This window comes from Pipistrellus kuhlii, unplaced genomic scaffold (genome assembly GCF_014108245.1).
Source record: "Pipistrellus kuhlii isolate mPipKuh1 unplaced genomic scaffold, mPipKuh1.p scaffold_m20_p_15, whole genome shotgun sequence".
NCBI classification, from domain to species: Eukaryota; Metazoa; Chordata; class Mammalia; order Chiroptera; family Vespertilionidae; genus Pipistrellus; species Pipistrellus kuhlii.
In genome coordinates, this window is record NW_023425460.1 from 12,614,851 (window position 1) to 12,634,575 (window position 19,725).

At 40.8% G+C, this 19,725-nt stretch overlaps 1 protein-coding gene and 1 long non-coding RNA gene across 2 annotated transcripts in view; one reads left to right on the forward strand and one right to left on the reverse strand.

Moving 5' to 3' along the window:
* Positions 1-19,725, forward strand: part of DNAJC12 (DnaJ heat shock protein family (Hsp40) member C12) — a 37,949-nt gene that overhangs the window by 17,626 nt on the left and 598 nt on the right. Inside the window, exons 5-6 of the mRNA XM_045581818.1 lie at positions 5,718-5,857; positions 15,069-15,273. Coding sequence (XP_045437774.1) covers positions 5,718-5,857; positions 15,069-15,273 — 345 coding nt within the window. The remainder of the gene's footprint in view (positions 1-5,717; positions 5,858-15,068; positions 15,274-19,725) is intronic.
* Positions 7,425-7,732, reverse strand: LOC123652372. The gene is made up of 2 exons (XR_006741674.1): positions 7,559-7,732; positions 7,425-7,507 (listed from the first exon to the last, which is right to left on the reverse strand). It is a non-coding gene; the product is annotated as an uncharacterized LOC123652372 (long non-coding RNA).

A 19,725-nucleotide genomic window follows, 5' to 3' on the forward strand; every position in this document is an offset into this window, starting at 1 on the left:
AAAAATTGCTTCTTTTCCTCAGAATAAAAATAATCCATAGTAATAAATAATGTTAAAGTGAAAGTCTGCTCTCTCTGTCAGAGACCACTATTAACAGTTGGCATGTTTTTCTCCAGACTTTTCTCAAAGCATGTTCTGACATCATATTATTATTATTATTACTTTAAGTAATCATAAATGTTCTGCATTTAAAATGTGGCTATCATAATACAAATCCTGTTGCAAATATGAATTTAAAAGAACCTATGTGTTTTCAAAACAGGAGTTAAGCCACAATGTCTTTCGAAGGTACCAGCATCATTTGCTCATATATGCTTACAAAATGAGATCTCTCTTCCCTGAACTGGTAAATATTTATCTTGTGTGATTCATTTGATTAGCTGGTATATTAAAGGAGAGATATAAACCCAAACTCATTTTTATGTAACGTGGGGAAGAGGGTGGAACAAGGAAAAGGCCACCTCTTTTGCTTTCCGCTTATCAATTGTTGTTGAGGAACTGACATCAGAATAATTCCAAGCAGGCTTCTTTTGTTCTGGAAACTCTGGAAAACAGGCTAGCAGTGATGTGCAAAGAGAAGGTGACTCATAGGTAAATATGTAAATCTTTACAACCCCTACTCAAGTAGTGTGTGCATCTGTGGTGATAATTTAATGAGCTTTTTATTCCTGTTGGGAACAAAGACATCTCATTTATACAGAGAGACATTTACATTGTCACCAGCAACAGGAAGGATTGCTCACTGGAGCCAGCTGATACAACAGGATGATTTTTATTTGTTTCTTTGTTTCAATAGCCCCATCTTTAGGTTCTTCCCTTTAACCTGTAAGTGCTACTGCTTACAGCGGTGATGCTAACTAGTTAATGGCCTGTTAGGTACTTGTGCAGGGTCCTGGAGGTGCTGTCTGTGGCAGGCTGTGTCTGTGGCTGCCAGCAGGGTACTTGAAGTGGTGTATTTGGGGGACTGGGGCTCAGAATGTTGTGAGGGTATCTGTGATTTCCTTGTGCTTAGAGCTTAGGGAATAGCACTATGTGATTATTGGTATGTTCACATTTCAAATAGGAGACATTCACTCATTCATTCAGTGAGCAAATACTTTTGAACACCTGCTATGCTGTTGCAGGACAAGGGATGCTGCAGAGAACAAAAGAGATAAAGTCTCTGTCTTCATGGGGGTGCATTCTGGCAGAGGAGACAAATCACAAACAAATAACTTGATAATGTCAGGGGATAAAGAAAAGTAAATAAGGCAAAGGATGATGGGGTGAGCAGCCATATCTAGATAGTGCGGCCAGAGAAGACACCATTGGCAAGACAACAAGAGGGCATCTGAGCCAAATCTGAAGGCAGTAACGTGAGTGCCTGGGGTAAAACTGTTCTTGGCAGAAAGGACAGAGGACAGCAAGTGCCAAGGCCCTGAGGCTGAAGTGCTGTCAAGGAGCAGCAGGGAAGCTACGAGGGCTGTAGCAAGGGGAGATGGGGAAAAGTAGAAGGAAAGGAGGCCAGAGAAGGAAGAGAGGAGACAGCAGGCAGAGCATGTCAGCTTACCAATCCTGGTAAGAATTTTCAGCTTTATTCTAAGAAATAGGAAGTTGTTGGAAGTCATTTTGAGCAGAGAAGTGATAGTATGTGACTTATTTTTTTTTAAAAGATCACTTTAACTGCTGTGTAGAAAACAGACTGAGGCAAAGGCAGGGGAATCAATTGAGAAGCTACTGTAATGATCCAGCCAAGGCAGAACCCTGGCTTTGACCAGAGCAGTGGCAGTTGGAGGTGGTGACAAGAGGTCAGATGTCGGGTATATTTGAAAGGTAGAGCCAGTTAAGTTGGCCAGTGCATTAGAAGTGATATGTGAGAGAAAAAGGAGTCAAGGGTGAATCCAAGTATACAGAAAGCGGATGAGCTATTTCCTGCCTCTCCACACAGAACCAGGCTCGCCTCTCTATTTCCGTTTACCACGTATTGAAATGATTTGTTTATAGATCTGCTTCCTTACTTGACTCTGAGCTCCTCAAGGGCACAACCTGGATCTTACTAATGAATGATGAAGTGTTTACAATTCCTGGCAGTGGGAGAGAAAGGAAGAATTAGAGGGTAGCAAGCATTGTAGGAAGGCCAGGACTGCGGCCAAGGAGAGCACCAGCTGGGGAGCCCGGCAGGCTCGGGTTTGAATCATGGCTCCATCACTTGTAGTTTTGGGATTTGGGGCAAGTTACATTAACCCCCTTCAGTCTTAGATGCCATAAAATGGGAGTAATAGTAATTATTATATCCACCTCATAACGTTGTTATAAAAAAAGAAAAAGAAAAAAAGAAACCCTGTTCTCATTAACAATCCCTTCTTATTTTCTCCTGCCCAGTCCCTGGCAACCACAAATCTACTTAACTGTTTCCATAGATTTGTTTGTTCTGAGAATTTAATATAAATGGAATCATGCTTTATGGGGGAGTTTGTGCCTGGTTTATTTCATTTGGCATAATATTTTTTAAAAATATATTTTTATTGATTCCAGAGAGGAAGGGAGAGGGAAAGATGGAAACATGAATGATGAGAGAGAATCATTGATCAGCTGCCTCCTGCATGCCCCCCACTGGGCATTGAGCCTGAACCCTGGGCACATGCTGTGACCAGGAATTGAACTGTGACCTTCTAGTTCATTGGTTGATGCTCAACCACTGAGCCATGCTGTTGCAGGACAGGGGATGCATGGGTTAGCATATTGTTTTTAATGCTTATCCATGTTATAGCATGTATTAGTATTTACTTCTTTTTATGGCTGAATGATAATTCCATTATATGGATCTGCCACATTTTATTTATCCATTTATCTGTTGACGGACATTTTTGAATTTTGAGTTGGTTTTGCTTTTGGGCTAGTATGAATAATGCTGCTGTGAATACCAGTATACAAGTTTTTTTGTGAATATATTTTTAAATTTTATTGAGCTTATATAGTTGTCCCTTGGTATACATGAGAGATTGGTTCCAGAGCCCCTATGGATACCAAAGTTCATTATGTAAAATGGCAGTATTTGCATGTAAACTAATTAAATTATTATTATAATACCTAATACAATGTAAGTGCTATGTAAATAGCTGTTTTACTTTATAGTTCAGGGAATAAGAACAAGGAAAAAGTGTGTACATGTTCAGTACAGATGCAACCATTGTAGGCTTAATTACACAGTACTTGTGAGCAACAGTGTAACTTTTCTTCTTCTGAATATTTTAAGTCACGGCTGGTTTAATCCATGGATGCTGAACTTGGAATACATAGGGCTGACTGTGCTTAACCATTGAAATTCTTGGGCCATATGGTAACTCTATATTTAACATTTTGAGGAACTGCCAAACAGTTTTTCAAAGTAACTACCCTGTTTTACAGTTCATCTTTAATATGAGGCTTCCAATTTCTTCACATCCTCATTAACACTTGTATTTATCTTTTAATTTTATCCTTTCTAGTGGTGTAAAGTGGTATCTCACCATGTTGTTTTTTTACTGTTGTTTTTTTAAGAAATATTTTTATTGATTTCAGAGAAAAAGGGAGAGGGAGAGAGAGAAATAGCGATAATGGGGGAGAATAATTGGTCAACTGCCTCCTGCACCTTCCTCTACTGGGGATCGAGCCCACAACCTGGGCAGGTGCCTGACTGGGAATTGAACTGGTGACTACTTGGTTTCTGTGGATGCTCAACCACTGTGCCACAGCAGCCAAGAGCCAACTTCATTTTTTTATATGCGGATATCAGTTGTTCCAGCACAAATTGTTGAAATGACTATTTTTTCCCAATTGAATTGTCTTGATAATCTTGTAGAAATCCATTTGACTGTAAATGTGAGGGTTTACTTCTGGACTCAGTGTTTCACTGATTTATGTTTATCTTTATGCCAGTACCACACTGTTTTCATTATTGGAGGTTTGTAGAAAGTTGAGAAATGTGAATTCTTCCAATTTTGTTCTTATCTTTCAAGATTGTTTTGGTTATTCTGGGTCTTTTGTATTTGCATATGAATTTTAGGATCAGCTTGTCAATTTTTGCAAAAAAAAAAGGCAGCTAAATATATTGATAGAGGTTGTATGGAATTTGTAGATCAGTTTGGGGAGTATTAGTATCTTTGCAATATTAGGTCTTCTGATCTATAAACATGATGCCTTTATATTATTTAGAGATTTAATTTCTTTCAACAGTGTTTTATAATTTTCAGTGTGTAAGTCTTGTATTTCTTTTGTTAGTATTTTCCCTAAGTATTGCATTCTTTTAAAAAATATGTTTTATTAATTTCAGAAGAGAGAGGGAGAGAAAGATAGAAACATTAATGAGAGAGAATCATTAATCTGCTGCCTCCTGCAGGCCCCCTACTGGGGATCAAGGCCACAAGCCAGGTATGTATCGTGACTAGGAATTGAACCGTGACTTCCTGGTTCAAAGGTGGACATTCAGCCACAGAGCCATGCCAGCTGGGCAAGTATTGTATTTTTTTTTTTAAATTAAGTTATTATCTGTATACATATTTTAACATTGCCCCCCCCCCCAAGTATTATATTCTTTTAATGCTACTGTAAATGGAATTGTTTTCTTAATTTGATTTTCAGATTTCTCAATGCTAATGTATAGAAACAATCAATTTTCTTTCTTTTAAAAAATATATTTTATTGATTTTTTACAGAGAGGAAGGGAGAGGGATGGAAAGTTAGAAACATCGATGAGAGAGAAAGATCAATCAGCTGCCTCTTGCACCCTCCCACCCCCACTGGAGATGTGCCCGCAACCAAGGTACATACCCTTGACTGGAATCGAACCTGGGACCCTTCAGTCCGCAGGCCGACATTCTATCCACTGAGCCAAACCGGTTTTGGCAAAATAATCAATTTTCACATATTGAACTTCTGTCCTCCTCTATAGAAAGTTTAATTTTACTGAGGAGCAGAAGTGACATTGGAAGTGTTTCCAACTGGGTCAAGAAAGGTTTTTATTTTATACCATCTGGTCAAATAGATCAGTGACAAAGCTACCAATTATCAACCATCTATCATGTTATTTCCTGTGTTTAAAACCTCCCAATAGCTTCCCATTGCTCTTACAACAACAAAACAAAACAAAAATATAGACCAGAAGCCTCAGTATGACATCTAAGGTCCTGGATTCTGAGTGCTTTTGTGCACTCCTCAACCCTATTCCTCATTGCTTTACAGGCCCTGTGTCTCCCAGCCACATTGCCATTCTCTATTTCCTCTACATTACTTCTGCGTGCGAAAGCCTCCCCTCTCTCTGTAACATTTTAATTGTTGCCTTCTGTATTTGTGCCTTAGGTGTTTTTATTTGTAGTGTTCCTCTAGCTTCATTATACCCTCCCAGACTACTACTAGAAAAGGTAGTTTTCTTTCTAGTAGACAAAATTATAATTTCCCCAATGTTTATAAATGGCTATCCCACTGAAATAGATCATGTCCGTTCACACCTGTGTCATCAGCAACTGGAACAACACCTGGCACATTCCTGGAGCTCAGTAAAAGGGGTGGATAAACTGTGAGCCAGGCACTTTACAGACATAATACCACTTGTCCTTATGGTACGCTTCACAAATGAGGAAACTAAGTTTGAGGAGCTGAACTGGTCCATGGTTACACAGCTAGTAAGTAGCAGTGACTATTTGGGAGTTTTAAATAATCCCTCTGAGAAAGTAGTGCTCATCTTTTGATTTGTTTTCCAGTGGAGACTTTTCAGAAACTGCAGAAGGCAAAGGAGATTCTGACTAACGAAGAGAGTCGAGCCCGCTATGACCACTGGCGAAGGAGCCAGATTGCGATGCCGTTCCAGCAGTGGGAAGCTTTGAGTGACTCGATGAAAACGGTAGGTGTCTCTCTGGGATGAAGTGAATTTATGAAGCTCAGGCTGCCCATGGGTTAGACTTACATAGTAGCTTAAATAGTCACTAGGGAATGGGAGGGAGAAGGACCAAAGGTGGTAGAATCTGGATGAAAGTGGGTCGATGTCCACAAAGCCCTGTGCAGGCAAATGTGGCGGATCAGTGCCAGAGAGCTCGTGACTATGCTTGTGAGTCTCTTCAGCTGTTTGGTTGGTAACTCCCTGTTAGCATTTACTGTTTTAAACATTCTGATAACTGTGTGTCTCAAGTTGCTCATATATATATATCACTTCTCGGCCTTATGGCTAAGATCAAGTGTCAAGTTGCTCATATAATACTGCTGAATTTTGAACCATTGCAAATTTATCTCCTTCATCTTTTTAGTTCATATGAGCCTGTTCTCTTCTGAAGCCATATAAACTCCATAAAAAAAGGATCTGATTAATCAAAGAAAGCTGTAAATTATTTATAAATTACTTTTATTATAAATTCTGATGAAAGAATTATTGGATAGACGCAGAGGGACTAAAGCATTGTGTTATTTCTTTATGCCATTAAAAAACAACATCACCTGTCTCGCCCGGCTAGCTCAGTCGGTAGAGCATGAGACTCTTAAAAAACAACACCACCTAAATATCGCCAAAACTGGTTTGGCTCAGTGGATAGAGCATGGGCCTGCAGACTCAAGGGTCCCAGGTTTGATTTCAGTCAAGGGCATGTGCCTTGGTTGTGGGCACATTCCCTGTGGGGGTGTGCAGGAGGTGGCTGATGGATGTTTCTCTCTCATAACATCGATGTTTCTAGCTCTCTATCCCTCACCCTTTTTCTCTGTAAAAAGTCAATAAAATATATTAAAAACAAACAAATAAACCCCCCTAAATATAAAAATAATCACCATATATCGATATATGCATGTGTGTGTGTGTGTGTGTGTGTGTGTGTGTGTGTGTGTATATATATATATATATCTTTATTGTTCAGATTATTATAGTTGTTCCCCTTTTTTTTCCTTATAGCTCCCCTCCACCCGGTTTCCACTCCCCCCCGCCTTATGCCTTTAACCCCCACCATTGTCCTCATCCATAGGTGTATGATTTTTGTCCAGTCTCTTCTTGCACTCCCCACACCCCCCTCCCCCCAAGAGTTGTCAATACACTCCCTTTCTATGCCCCTAATTCTTATTTTTTAAAATATATTTTTATTGCTTTTGTACAGAGAGGAAAGGAGAGAGATAGAGAGTTAGAAACATCTATGATGAGAGAGAGTCATCGATCAGCTACCTCCTGCACACCCCCTACTGGGGATATGCCCGCAACCAAGGTACATGCCCTTGACTGGAATTGAACCCGGGACCTTTCAGTCCCCAAGCCAACGCTCTATCCATTGAGCCAAACCGGTTTCGGCTATGCCCCTAATTCTATTATATTCACCAGATCATTCTGTTCACCATATATATATATTTTAAAATATATTTTATTGATTTTTTTTTTTTTTTTTTACAGAGAGGAAGGAAGAGAGAGATATAGAGTTATAGAGAAACATCGCTGAGAGAGAAACATTGATTGTTACTGGGAGGGCTTGTTGGGGCTACCCCTCACCCTCATGTGGACCTCTTGTCCGTTGTTTCTGGCTGTCTCAAAGTTTACTAGCATGTAGACACAACGCGTTTATATTCCAGTGTTCACCAATGGTATCTTTGGGATGAGTCCAGTTGGCTACCGACTACCAGGGAAGCTTCCTATTTTGCCTCTCTAGCCACAGTTTTCCTAACCCCTTGGTCGGCAAACTCATTAGTCAGCAGAGCCAAAATATCAACAGTATAACAATTGAAATTTCTTTTGAGAGCCAAAATTTTTAAACTTAAACTTCTTCTAATGCCACTTCTTCAAAATAGACTCACCCAGGCCGTGGTATTTTGTGGAAGAGCCACACTCAGGGGCCAAAGAGCTGCCTGTCGCTTGTGAGCCACAGTTTGCCAATCATGTGTCTAGCCAGATGGGAAACAGGTGCAGTTCAAGGTCTTTTGGGCTTGTTCAAAGACAGTTTGTCCTAATTGGATGTTATCCAGAAACTGTCAGAGGTCAGCCAGGCAAGTAAAAAAAAAAAATATGTACTCACGGAGAGCCAGGATAAAAATAACCCATCAATTTTGAATAGTTACTTAGCTGAACCATGGCTCATCTGAGTCCATTGATTTTTTTTTTCTAATCCTCTCAAAGTTTACTAGCATATAGACACAATGCATTTATATTCCAGTGTTCACCAAGGTACATAATTTAAGAAAATGGCTTTCAGGATTACAAAAAAGAAAAGAAACAGACAACCTATTAAGGAAAGCTGGTAAACAAGTTAATTGAGAAGGCAGAACAACATGCTGGTTTCACAGAATAGGACAGTGGCTTTTGCCCCCAGGCTGGGTGTCTGTTTAGTGTTAGCCTGCTCCATGCACACAGTGATTTTCATTTGGGGCAATTCATTTTACTGTCCAGACTCTCCCCTCCCTAGAATTCCTCTTTGTCTCTATCATCTGCTATCATTTGATATTTTTTACTGATGCTCAATCTATTGATCTGAGTCACTCCACAATAGTTTACTTGCTGTTAAATATTGTTGTGCCCAACTGCTACGCTAGTGGAGCTGAGAAATACATTTTGTGAACACAGAAATGTATAACCTAATTGTGTCCCAGCAAACCAGGCTGTTTAGCATTGCTCTTATGGTAGTGCTTTGATTGAACTATGAAGCAAAAGAGGTGCCTGTATAGGTTAGATATAGTTTGGATTTTGCCCTTGGGTATTTCATTAATTGGGATCAGCAGATATGAGGATTGATAATAAAATAGTTTATTCTGATTTGCTCATAAAGGGGATGGATGAGTAAGATGACTATCTCAATATATTTTCATTAAGGGCTTTGAAAGCATTTATTAGAGGCAAGTCATCAGTCCTCACCACCCATCTAAGGCATACCATAGTCCTTTTATTCAAAGAGACAAGTGCTAAGGCACAGAACTAATATTATTCTATTGTAATTAGCTAATTATTAATAACAGGAAAGGAGTAAAGGGAAGGCCAGGCATTGTGGACATGTTCCCTGTAAAACACTGGGGGAGGGAATCACACAGGGAAGATACTGGCCTGTCAGTCACACCTGGCAACCCCAGTGTTTTAGGTAACTTTAGACTTTCCAGAAAAGAAATGTGCTATAGGTGAAAAGCAATATGCCTCTTGCATTGTGATTGAATTCCTGCTTTGTGCTGTGTGTTTTCTTAAAGAGAAAATGTATATTCCAGAATTTTAATATCTTTATTGCCAGACTTCTAATGCCAACTCTGCATTGGTCAAACTTAATGGAAGGTCACAATAGTAGTTACAGTAGTTATAATAGTAGTAGGTTTAATCTCTGGCATGACTTGAGACACACAACCTCATTGTTTTTTGGTGGTAAAATACACACAACATAAAACATTATTTAAACCATTTTGTTTTAATAGTTTCTTAATTTTTGTTGTTGTTGATTTGAGAGAGACAGAGAGATTGATTTGTTGTTCCACTCACTTATGCATTCATTGGTTGATTCCTGTATGTGCCCTCATGGAGATCAAACCCACTATTTTGCCATATAGGGACAATGCTCTAAGCCAGTGGTTGGCAAACTCATTAGTCAACAGATCCAAATATCAATAGCACAACGATTGAAATTTCTTTTGAGAGCCAAAATTTTTAAACTTAAACTTCTTCTAGCACCACTTCAAAATAGACTCCCCCAGGCTGTGGTATTTTGTAGAAGAGCCACACTCAAGGGGCAAAAGAGCCGCATGTGGCTCGCAAGCCGCAGTTTGCCTACCACGGCTCTAACCAACTGAACTACCCTGCCAGGGCCCATTTTAACCATTTTAAAGTGTAAAATTCAGAGGCATTAAGTAAATTCACAATATTGTTCATCCATCATCACTATCTAGTTCCAGAACTTCTTAAATTTTATTTTATTACATATATTTTTTATTTCTTTATTGATTATGGTGTTACATATATGTCCTTATTTCCCCATTACTTCCCCATCTCCCCCTCATGCCCTCACGCCCCTGTTGTCTCTGTCCATTGGTTAGGCTTATATGCATGCATACAAGTCCTTTGGTTGATCTCTCCTCCTTATTCCCACCCTCTCCTACCTTTCTTCTGAGGTTTAATGGTCTGATAGATGTTTCTCTGTCTGTGGATCTATTTTTGTTCACCAGTTTATGCTGTTCATTATATTTCATAAATGAGTGAGATTATATAATATTTATCTTTATCTGCCTGGCTTATTTCATTTAGCATAATGCTCTCTAGTTCCATGCTGTTGCCAATGGTAAGAGTTCCTTCCTTTTTTCACCACAACGTAGTATTCCATTGTGTAGATGTACCACACTTTTTTAATCTGCTCATCTGCTGATGGGCACTTAGGCTGTTTCCAAATCTTAGCTATTGTAAATTGTGCCGCTATGAACATAGGGGTGCATATGTCCTTTCTAATTGGTGTTTCTAGTGATTCCTGGAAGTGGGATTACTAGATCAAATCGGAATTCCATTTTTAGTTTTCTGAGGAAACTCCATGCTATTTTCCACAGTGGCTGCACCAGTCTGCATTCCCACCAGCAGTGCACGAGGGTTCATTTTTCTCTGCATCCTCACCAGCACTTGTTGTTTGTTGATTTGTTGATGATAGCCATTCTGACAGATGTGAGATGATACCTCATTGTTTTGATTTGTATCTCTCGAATAATTAGTGACTTTGAGCATGTTTTCATAGGTCTCTTGGCCTTCCTTCTGTCTTCTTTCAAAAAATATCTATTTAGGTCTGTTGCCCATTTTTTTTTTTAAATCAATCTTTATTGTTCATATTATTACAAAGGTTCCTCATTTCTTCCCCCCTCCACCAGGTTCCCACCCCACCCCCCACCCCCTCCCCATCCCCCATTGTCCTCATCCATAGGTGCACAGTTTATGTTCAGTCTCTTCCTCCCTCCCTTTCCCTGATAGTAAATCTTTTTTCAGATAGTAAATCAGTTACTTAGCATTTTCTCATATCAATAATACCTCCACATGCCCAATGATACACTTCACACAAAAGACATTTCCAAATAGGTCAACCAGCCTCATCCAGGCCCCACCCAAGGCACTCACAGATCAACACCCCAGCGCTATACTAACTCAACACATCCAAATCTAAGCCTTTATCACTTGATTCAGCAGACCCTCAAGTTCCCACAAAAGTTTCCAGCCATGTCTGAGAGGCAGCTGTGGGGCAGGGGCAGGCGAAGAGCGAGCTGTTCCGGGCCTGGCTGCTCCGGGTCTGGCCTCTGTTGCTCTGGTTCGTTCCACAACCAGCTGCTCCGGGTCTGGTCACTGCCGCTCCCGACCTAGTTGCTCTGGACTTGGCTGCTGCTGCTCCGGGCCTGGCCGCACCCGACCCGGCTGCTCTGGGCCTGGCCGCTCCCAGCCTGGCAACTGCTGCTCCGGGCCTGGCCGCACCCGACCCGGCTGCTCTGGGCCTGGCCGCTCCCAGCCTGGCAACTGCTGCTCCGGGCCTGGCTGCTCCCAGCCTGGCAGCTGCTGCTCCGGGCCTGGCCGCACCCGACCCGGCTGCTCTGGGCCTGGCCGCTCCCAGCCTGGCAACTGCTGCTCCGGGCCTGGCCGCTCCCAGCCCGGCAGCCGCTGCTCCGGGCCTAGCCGCTTCCAGCCTGGCAGCTGCTGCTCCGGGCCTGGCTGCACAAGACCCAGCTGCTCCGGGCCTGGCCGCTCCCAGTCTGGCAGCTGCTGCTCCGGGCCTGGCTGCACCCGACCCAGCTGCTCCGGTCCTGGCCGCTCCCAGCCTGGCAGCTGCTGCTCCGGGCCTGGCTGCACCCGACCCGGCTGCTCTGGGCCTGGCTGCCCCGGGCCCGGCCGCTCCGAGCCTGGCCGCTCCTGGCCTGGATGCTCTGATGTTGCCCATTTTTTTTTATTTTTTATTTTTTTTTTAAATAAATTTTTATTGTTCATACTATTACAAATGTTCCTTTCCCCCCCTTCTCACCCCACCCTGTGCCCTTTCCCCACCCCCCATTGTCCTCATCCATAGGTGCACAATTTATGTTCAGTCTCTTCCCACATCCCCCTCTCCCCTTTTCCCCAAGAATAAACAGTTCACTCCCCTTCCATACCTCTGATTCTATTATATTCAACAGTTAATATTGTTCCTCAGATTTTTTTTTTTTTTTAGTTTCCTTGGTTTTTAGATTCACTTGTTGATAGTTACGTATTTGTTGTTCATAATTTTTATCTTTATTTACTTTCTCTTCTGAAAGAACCCCCTTCAGCAATTCATATAATTCTGGTTTGGTGGTGATGAACTCCTTTAACCTTTTTTTATTAGTGAAGCTCTTTATCTGACCTTTGAATCTGAGTGATAGCTTTGCTGGATAGATTATCTTTGGCTGTAGGTTGTTGCTATTCATCACCTTGAATATTTCTTGCCATTCCCGTCTGGCCTGCATGGTTTCTGTTGAGAAATCAGCTGACAATCGTATAGGTGCTCCTTTATAGGTAACTACCTTCTTTGCTCTTGCTTCTTTTAATATTCTCTCTTTGTCTTTTGCTCTTGGAATCTTAATTATGATTTGTCTTGGTGTGGTCCTCTTTGGATTCCTTTTGTTTGGAGTTCTGTGCACTTCCTGGACTTGTAAGTCTAATTCTTTCACCAGGTGGGGAAAGTTTTCTGTCACTATTTCTTTCAGTATGTTTTCGATATCTTGCTCTCTCTCATCTTCTGGGACCCCCATAATTCTGATGTTGGTTCGCTTGAAGTTGTCCCAGAGGTTTCTTACATTATCTTCAACTTTCTGGATTCTCTGGCCTTCTTGCGTCTGTGGAGGAGTGTCTTCTGGCTCTTTATGTTCCAAATCTTTGACTTGATTCTTGCGATCTTCCATTCTGTTTTTAGGACTCCATAAAATATTTTTTATTTCAGACAATGTATTCTTTATTTCTTGTTGATCCCTTATTATTTCTAGTTGATCCCTTTTCATATCCTCATAGGTCTTGTTTATGTTATCGGCCTTTTCTAGGAGATTCTTGAACAACCTTATAAGTGTGGTTTTGAACTCTATATCCAGTCGCTTTTTGTCCTCCATTTCTTTCGTTTGTGATCTATTTGGTTTAGGCATTTTCACAGGCAGCTTTCCTGATGGGGCGGGGTTTCAGGGTGGAGCCTACAGCCTTGGCTTCCGTCAGCCCCGCCCTATGCGACTCCTGAGACTCAGGGTCCTTCAGTACTTGTTGCGAGCGCCTCTGAGAGAAAGGTGCCCTCGATTTTCGCCTGCTGCCAAACTGTCTATGCTCTCCCCCAATGAGCCCGGTATTGGGGTTCAGTTCAGTTGGTAGTGGGATTGGAGGTGGCATTCAGAGCAGTCTGGAGCCCCTGTCTCCTTCCCGTCAGGGCAATCCCGCGGCACAGCCGGCCGGCCCTTCTCTGAGCGCAGTGTGCGCGCCTCCGGGACCTCCTTTCGCCGCTTCCCCGGAGTCCCGCCTTACAGCCCGGCTCCCTATGGATGAGCCTGGGTCCCTGGGGTGTGGCCTAGAATTGGGGTTCAGAGCAGTTGGAGCTGGGCCCAGCACAGTCGGAGCTTTTCTCTCCTTCCCGCTTGGGACCGCCAGCCAGGCACTCGGCCTCCCTCCTCTCCGGCTCTGTCCTCTCCGCGCGCACCGCGTGTCTCCGTACCTTAGGCTTTTCCAGCTCCTCCGCGCTTCCTTCTGGTTTTCTCCTTGCTTCTTGTTGTAGAATTTCCAGTCAGTCGACTTTCCTGTAGTTCTGGGTAATGTCCATTTTATATTTTAGTTGTATTTTATTGAAATTGTTGTGTGTGGCTGCGGCTAGTTGCCTACCCGAGCAGCCATCTTGGATTCTCCCGATGTTGCCCATTTTTTGATTGGGTTGTTTATCTTCCTTTTATTATGTTGTATGAGTTCTCTGTACATGTTGGAGATTAAGCACTTATCGGTGATAACATTGGCAAATATGTTCTCCCATGCAGTGGGCCCAGAACTTTTTCATCACCCCAAAAGGAAATTCCATGGCAATCACTTCCTATCCTCCTCTCCCCCAGCTCCTGATAACCACTTCTTTCTTTCTGTATGGATTTGTCTATTCTGGATAGTTCATGTAAGTGGAATCATACATATGTGGCTTTTTGTATCTGGCTTCTTTATTTAGCACAATATTTCCAGGGTTTATCCACATTGTAGGACTTCATTCCTTTTTTATAGTCAAATAATATGCCATTATATGGATATACCACCTTTTATTTATCTATTCATTGGTTGATGGACATTTGGGTTATTTTTACCTTTGGCTTTTGTGAATGAATATTCATGTATAAGTTTTTCTTTTAACATCTGTTTTCAGTTCTTTTTAAAAAATATGTATTTTTATTGATTTCAGAGAGGAAGGGAGAGGGAAAGAGAGATAGAAATATCAATGATGACAGAGAATCATTGCCAAAACCGGTTTGGCTCAGTGGATAGAGCATTGGCCTGCGGACTGAATGGTCCCGGGTTCGATTCTGGTCAAGGGCATGTACCTTGGTTGCGGGCATGTCCCCAGTAGGGAGTGTGCAAGAGGCAGCTGATCGATGATTCTCTCTGATCGATGTTTCTAACTCTCTATCCCTCTCTCTTCCTCTCTGTAAAAAATCAATAAAAATACATTAAAAAAGACAGAGAATTATTGATCAGCTTCCTCCTTTAGGCCCCCTACTGGAGATTGAGCCTGCAATTCAGGCATGTGCCCTTGACGGAACTGAACCCAATCCACTGAGCCAAACTGGCTAGGGCTGTTTTCAGTTCTTTTGGGTATATACCTATCAATGGAATTGCTGGTTTCGTGTGGTAATTCTAGGTTTAACTTTTTGAGGAAATATCTAATTTTTTGAATCTCTCTGATGTTTGTCCCTTTGTTCTGTACGATAATATAGATTTATTCTTGTATCATTAGTCTTCCAAATCAGGGAAGATTAAATAATTAGTATCTGGATTAATTGATTAATATCTGGTTATTAGTCAAGTTTAACACTCTGAAATTAGCATTATAATAGTATGTTAGATATTCCCACATATTAAACTTTAAATACAGAAAGCTATATAATATTGATTTTATATTATGTGTCTATTCTTAATGTAGTCAATGCACTGGGCTGTCAGAGGTAAAAAAGATCTAATGCTGGAAGAACGTGACCAGACTCGTGCCAACAAGATTGAAAATAAGGAACAGAATGAACAAAGAGAAGTAAAGAAAGAAGAGCTGGGTTCAACCACCGAGAAAATGGAGCAAAAAGAATCTGAGTCCTTGGAGAAGTCACCCTCCCCACAGAGTCCAGATGCTTCAAGTAAGTCATGTCATGTAGCTTTGCAGACAAAGAAGGTCTGAATTTCGCCAAATCTAAGGGTTGGCTTGTCCTTAAATACTTAGTATTGGCATGGAAACTAGATGATACATTCCTTAATATAATCCTGGCAAAGGAATTATATATAAACAATAACTTAGTGTATACCCCAATCTCCCATCTTTCTCTGCTTCTGTTTCCTAAAGTAACCAATGCAGATGCCCAGGTGTGTCTCCTTCCATACTGTTCCATTTGCTGATACAAGCATATAGTAGGTACAGTATATGTTCACTCATGAGGCCTTTAAAAATACAGAACAGTTATACACTGAGCACATTTTTCTATGCTACACAGGAGCTAAGAGCACAGTGGCCTTAATCATATCCCAGCTTTTCCAACCATGCATTGTGTGGCCTTGGGCAAGTGAGTGTGGAAGAAAAGGTGTTTTCTATGGAGAGTCACTGCACAGGGTGATCTGGTCATAAATGTCTAACTGGGCAGGTCATGCTAGATAATCCTGCCCCAGGCATGTAACTGTTTTAGCAAAAGGCTTATCTTGGCCTTAATCAAGCTCTGTCCATGGCTCCCTTGCTTTTAGGTTAACACATCTTTGAAATGCCTCTTAAACTGTGACCACCGTTAAGAGAGCACATATTCTTTAAAAATATATATATATATTTTATTGATTTTTTTACAGAGAGGAAGGGAGAGAGATAGAGAGTTAGAAACATCCATGAGAGATAAACATCAATCAGTTGCTTCCTGCATCCTCCCCCGCCCCCCCATTGTGAATGTGTCTGCAACCAAGGTACATGCCCTTGACTGGAATCTGCTTCTGCTTCCTAAAGTAATCGAACCTGGGACCTTTCAGTCTGCAGGCTGACACTCTATCCATTGAGCCAAACTGGTTTCAGTGAGAGCACATATTCTTAACCTGTAATCCGATCGCTACCTTTGTGTACCGTATTTTCCAGAGTATAAGACGACCCCCTAACTTTACAGTTAACACATAGGTTTAGGCCTATATTCGCTGTATAAGACTACCCCCCACTTCCGAGGCAACACCAGTTCTTTTTTTAATAGACCGCCTCTCTGACTCTGGCCAATCTGAGCAGGCTTTTTACTAGAACACAGTGTACATGTTCTGTACCCGAAGCTACACTTTTTGAGGAATAAATAATTTAACATATGTAAAATGTTTCCATCAGGCACAGAAAAATTTTTTTTTAGTGTCAGACTTCATTATTATGAGACCTCTCCTTAGAACCTTACATTTAGAATTAACTCACTGTTTCTAACAGCTGATAAATATTCCGCAGCACATAATATCAAAATTTACTCAGGATAAATTGTGAATGAAATGGAAGGGATGAGAGGAGAAAGGATCCTCGTTCTGAGAGCTGTTGGTTGGAGAATAAGAATTATAAAATTTTGCCAAAAGCTGCATTTACCAGTATTTATTTGTTTTTGTTTTGTTTTGTTAATCCTCACCCAAGGATATTTCCCCCACTGATTTTTAGAGAGAGAGGAAGGGAGGGAGGAAGGGGGAGAGAAAGAAAGAGAAATGGGGGCGGGGGATTGAACCTGAGACCCTTGGGCTGGAGGGCTGACACTCTACCCACTGAGCAACACCGGCCAGGGCCTACCAGTATTTCTTAGTGTTGTTTAAGATATTATTAGCTATTCTGAGTAGTGCCTTAAAGTTGGAGTTTGATATACCAAAGTGCAGTTGCATGATTATTTATAATTTCATTTGATTGTAGAGTAAATTTTTATAATGTCAGCATTTAAGAAATATTATTCATGACAGCCTTACTAAGCCTGAGAGGCTGCTCACATAACTTTTAAGCATATTTGTTAATTTCCTCAAGCAATGCTTAATATTTACTTTGGAGTTTGCCCTTTGATGCCTCTTCTGTAACGAGCCCTCAAATAGTCCCCATTGCAACCAGTAAAATATGGACCAGGGCATCTGCAAACCAGTGTGTGAGACAATCTCACTTTTTTTCTCTTTCTGTTTAAACATGCAATGAACATGGCTTCTGATAAATACTGTTTTAGAATCAAATAGTTTTCGGTGACATCCTGCAATAAAAACAAACAAAAAGTCCAAGGTAGCAGATGCTGTTGCTGTGCAGTCATGTCCTCAGGGCTTCTGCCTTCCCCGGCGTGCCCCACCTGGGACCCTTGCAGAGGGCTTCCTCTGGCAGAGGCCTGCCCGGCGGCAGGTGAGATGTGAGAGGATGTGGTCAAGCAAAAGGAAGAAAAAACAACTTATGATCTTACCACCTCAAGAACAAATCGCTGATCTCTTGGTATATTTTTATATGTTAGTATACTTAAAACTAAAAGGACCACACTGTCCATATTTTGTGTGTGCCTTTCAAATACAGGTTGTCAGAATTTCCTGTTTGCTTTTTCTCCAAATGGAAGTTCTTTAAATTTGTTTTCTATGATAATTCTAAAGAAAGTGCAAGCAAATCCTGTTTTTTCTGAGATAATCACTGTCCACAATTCTGTTTATATTTTTTCTGCCTAGATTTTTAGACAATCATTTAAATATCAATGGAAGCATATTTTATTTTTCTGTAACCTGCGTTTTCATTAGCAATATTATAAACAACAAAAAATGACAAAAGACATACTTATTCACTACAGAAAAATAAGAATATACAGATAAACAGAAAAGGGTATTAAAAAAATGAAAATTACATCTATTCCAACTATCTAGGGATAACTATTGTTAACATTTAGGGGTAATTCCTTATAGACTTCAAACATTTTTTTTTATAGATATACCCATGAAAATAAGAATTTTAAAAATGAGTCTGGCTGTTGTGGTTCATGGGTTGAGTGTCAACCCATGAACCAGGAGATTGTGGTTTGATTTTCAGTCAGGGCACCTGCCCAGGTTGCTAGCTTGATCCCCAGTAGGGGGTGTGCAGGAGGTAGTCAGTTGGTTAGTCTCTGTCAACATTGATGTTTCTTTTTTTCTTTTTAAAATATATTTTATTGATTTTTTACAGAGAGGAAGAGAGAGGGATAGAGAGAGTTAGAAACATCGATGAGAGAGAATTATTGATCAGCTGCCTCCTGCACACCCCCCACCGGGGATGTGCCCACAACCATGGTACATGCCCTTGACCGGAATCGAACCCGGGACCCTTCAGTCCGCAGGCCGACGCTCTATCCACTGAGCCAAACCGGTTTTGACAACATTGATGTTTCTATTTCTCTCCTTTATCTTCTTCTCTCTGAAATCAATAAAAACATATTTTAAAAAAATGAAATCACACTGTTTTCTAACTACCTGTCACAGCAATATGTTATGAGCATTTTTATGTGACTGTAAGTATTAAAAAATTGTTAATGACTATATCACAGCCTTTTAACCAGCTTTTTATTGCTGAATACTTGGAATGTGTTTTTTTTTAAAATATGTTTTATTGATTTTTAGAGAGAAAGGGAGAGGGAGAGAGACGGGCTATCTCCTGCATGCCCCCTCCTGGAGATTGAGCCTGCAACTCAGGCATGTGCCCTGACCGGAATTAAACTGGTGACCTAGCGATGCATGGAGATGATACTCAACCAACAGAGCCACTCAGGCCAGGGCTGTTTTTTATTTTTATTATTTTTAAAAATATATTTTATTGATTTTTTACAGAGAGGAAGAGAGAGGGATAGAGAGTTAGAAACATCGATGAGAAAGAGAACCATCTATCAGCTGCTTCTTGCACACTCCCCACTGGGGATGTGCCCGCAACCAACATATATGTCCTTGACCGAAATCGAACCCGGGACCTTTCAGTTCGCAGGTTGACGCTCCATCCACTGAGCCAAACTGGTTTCGGCTGTTTTTTATTTTTAAAAACATTTACAAAAGGTATCATGTTAAACATCTGATAGTTAAAACCCTTGAGCACATCCATGATTATTTCCTTAAGATAAATTTTCAGAAGCAGAATTGTTAGGTTATATGTTTATGCATTTTAATGAGTTTGATAAATATTGCAAGTTTCCTACACAGAATAGTTTTGTCAGTTTACACTTTCTCTAGTAGAGGGGAAATGACCTTTTATCTAATTTTCAAGAAAGTTGTTTATTAGTCTAAAAAAATAAATCTTACATTGTTTGTATTTCTGGAATCCTTTACCATTGACCTTTTATTTTTGGCAGCTGTTTGAAAGTTGTTTCCAATTTCTTTGCAGGTGAATTGTCAAAATTATCACCACTGGAGGCATTATAAATGTCCTTTTATTATTAAGTTTAAGAATGTGAGATCCTCTCATCCATATAAAATAAATCCTGTTCACAAGAATTCAACATCCTGCCTAAGTTAATCAGTTTCTGTAAGATATTAATAATTCATCCCAAAGTCTTACCCTTACATTTCACTTACTGCAGTGAAATCTCACCAGCAAGCTATTATATTTGACTATTACAAGCTTGACTTCT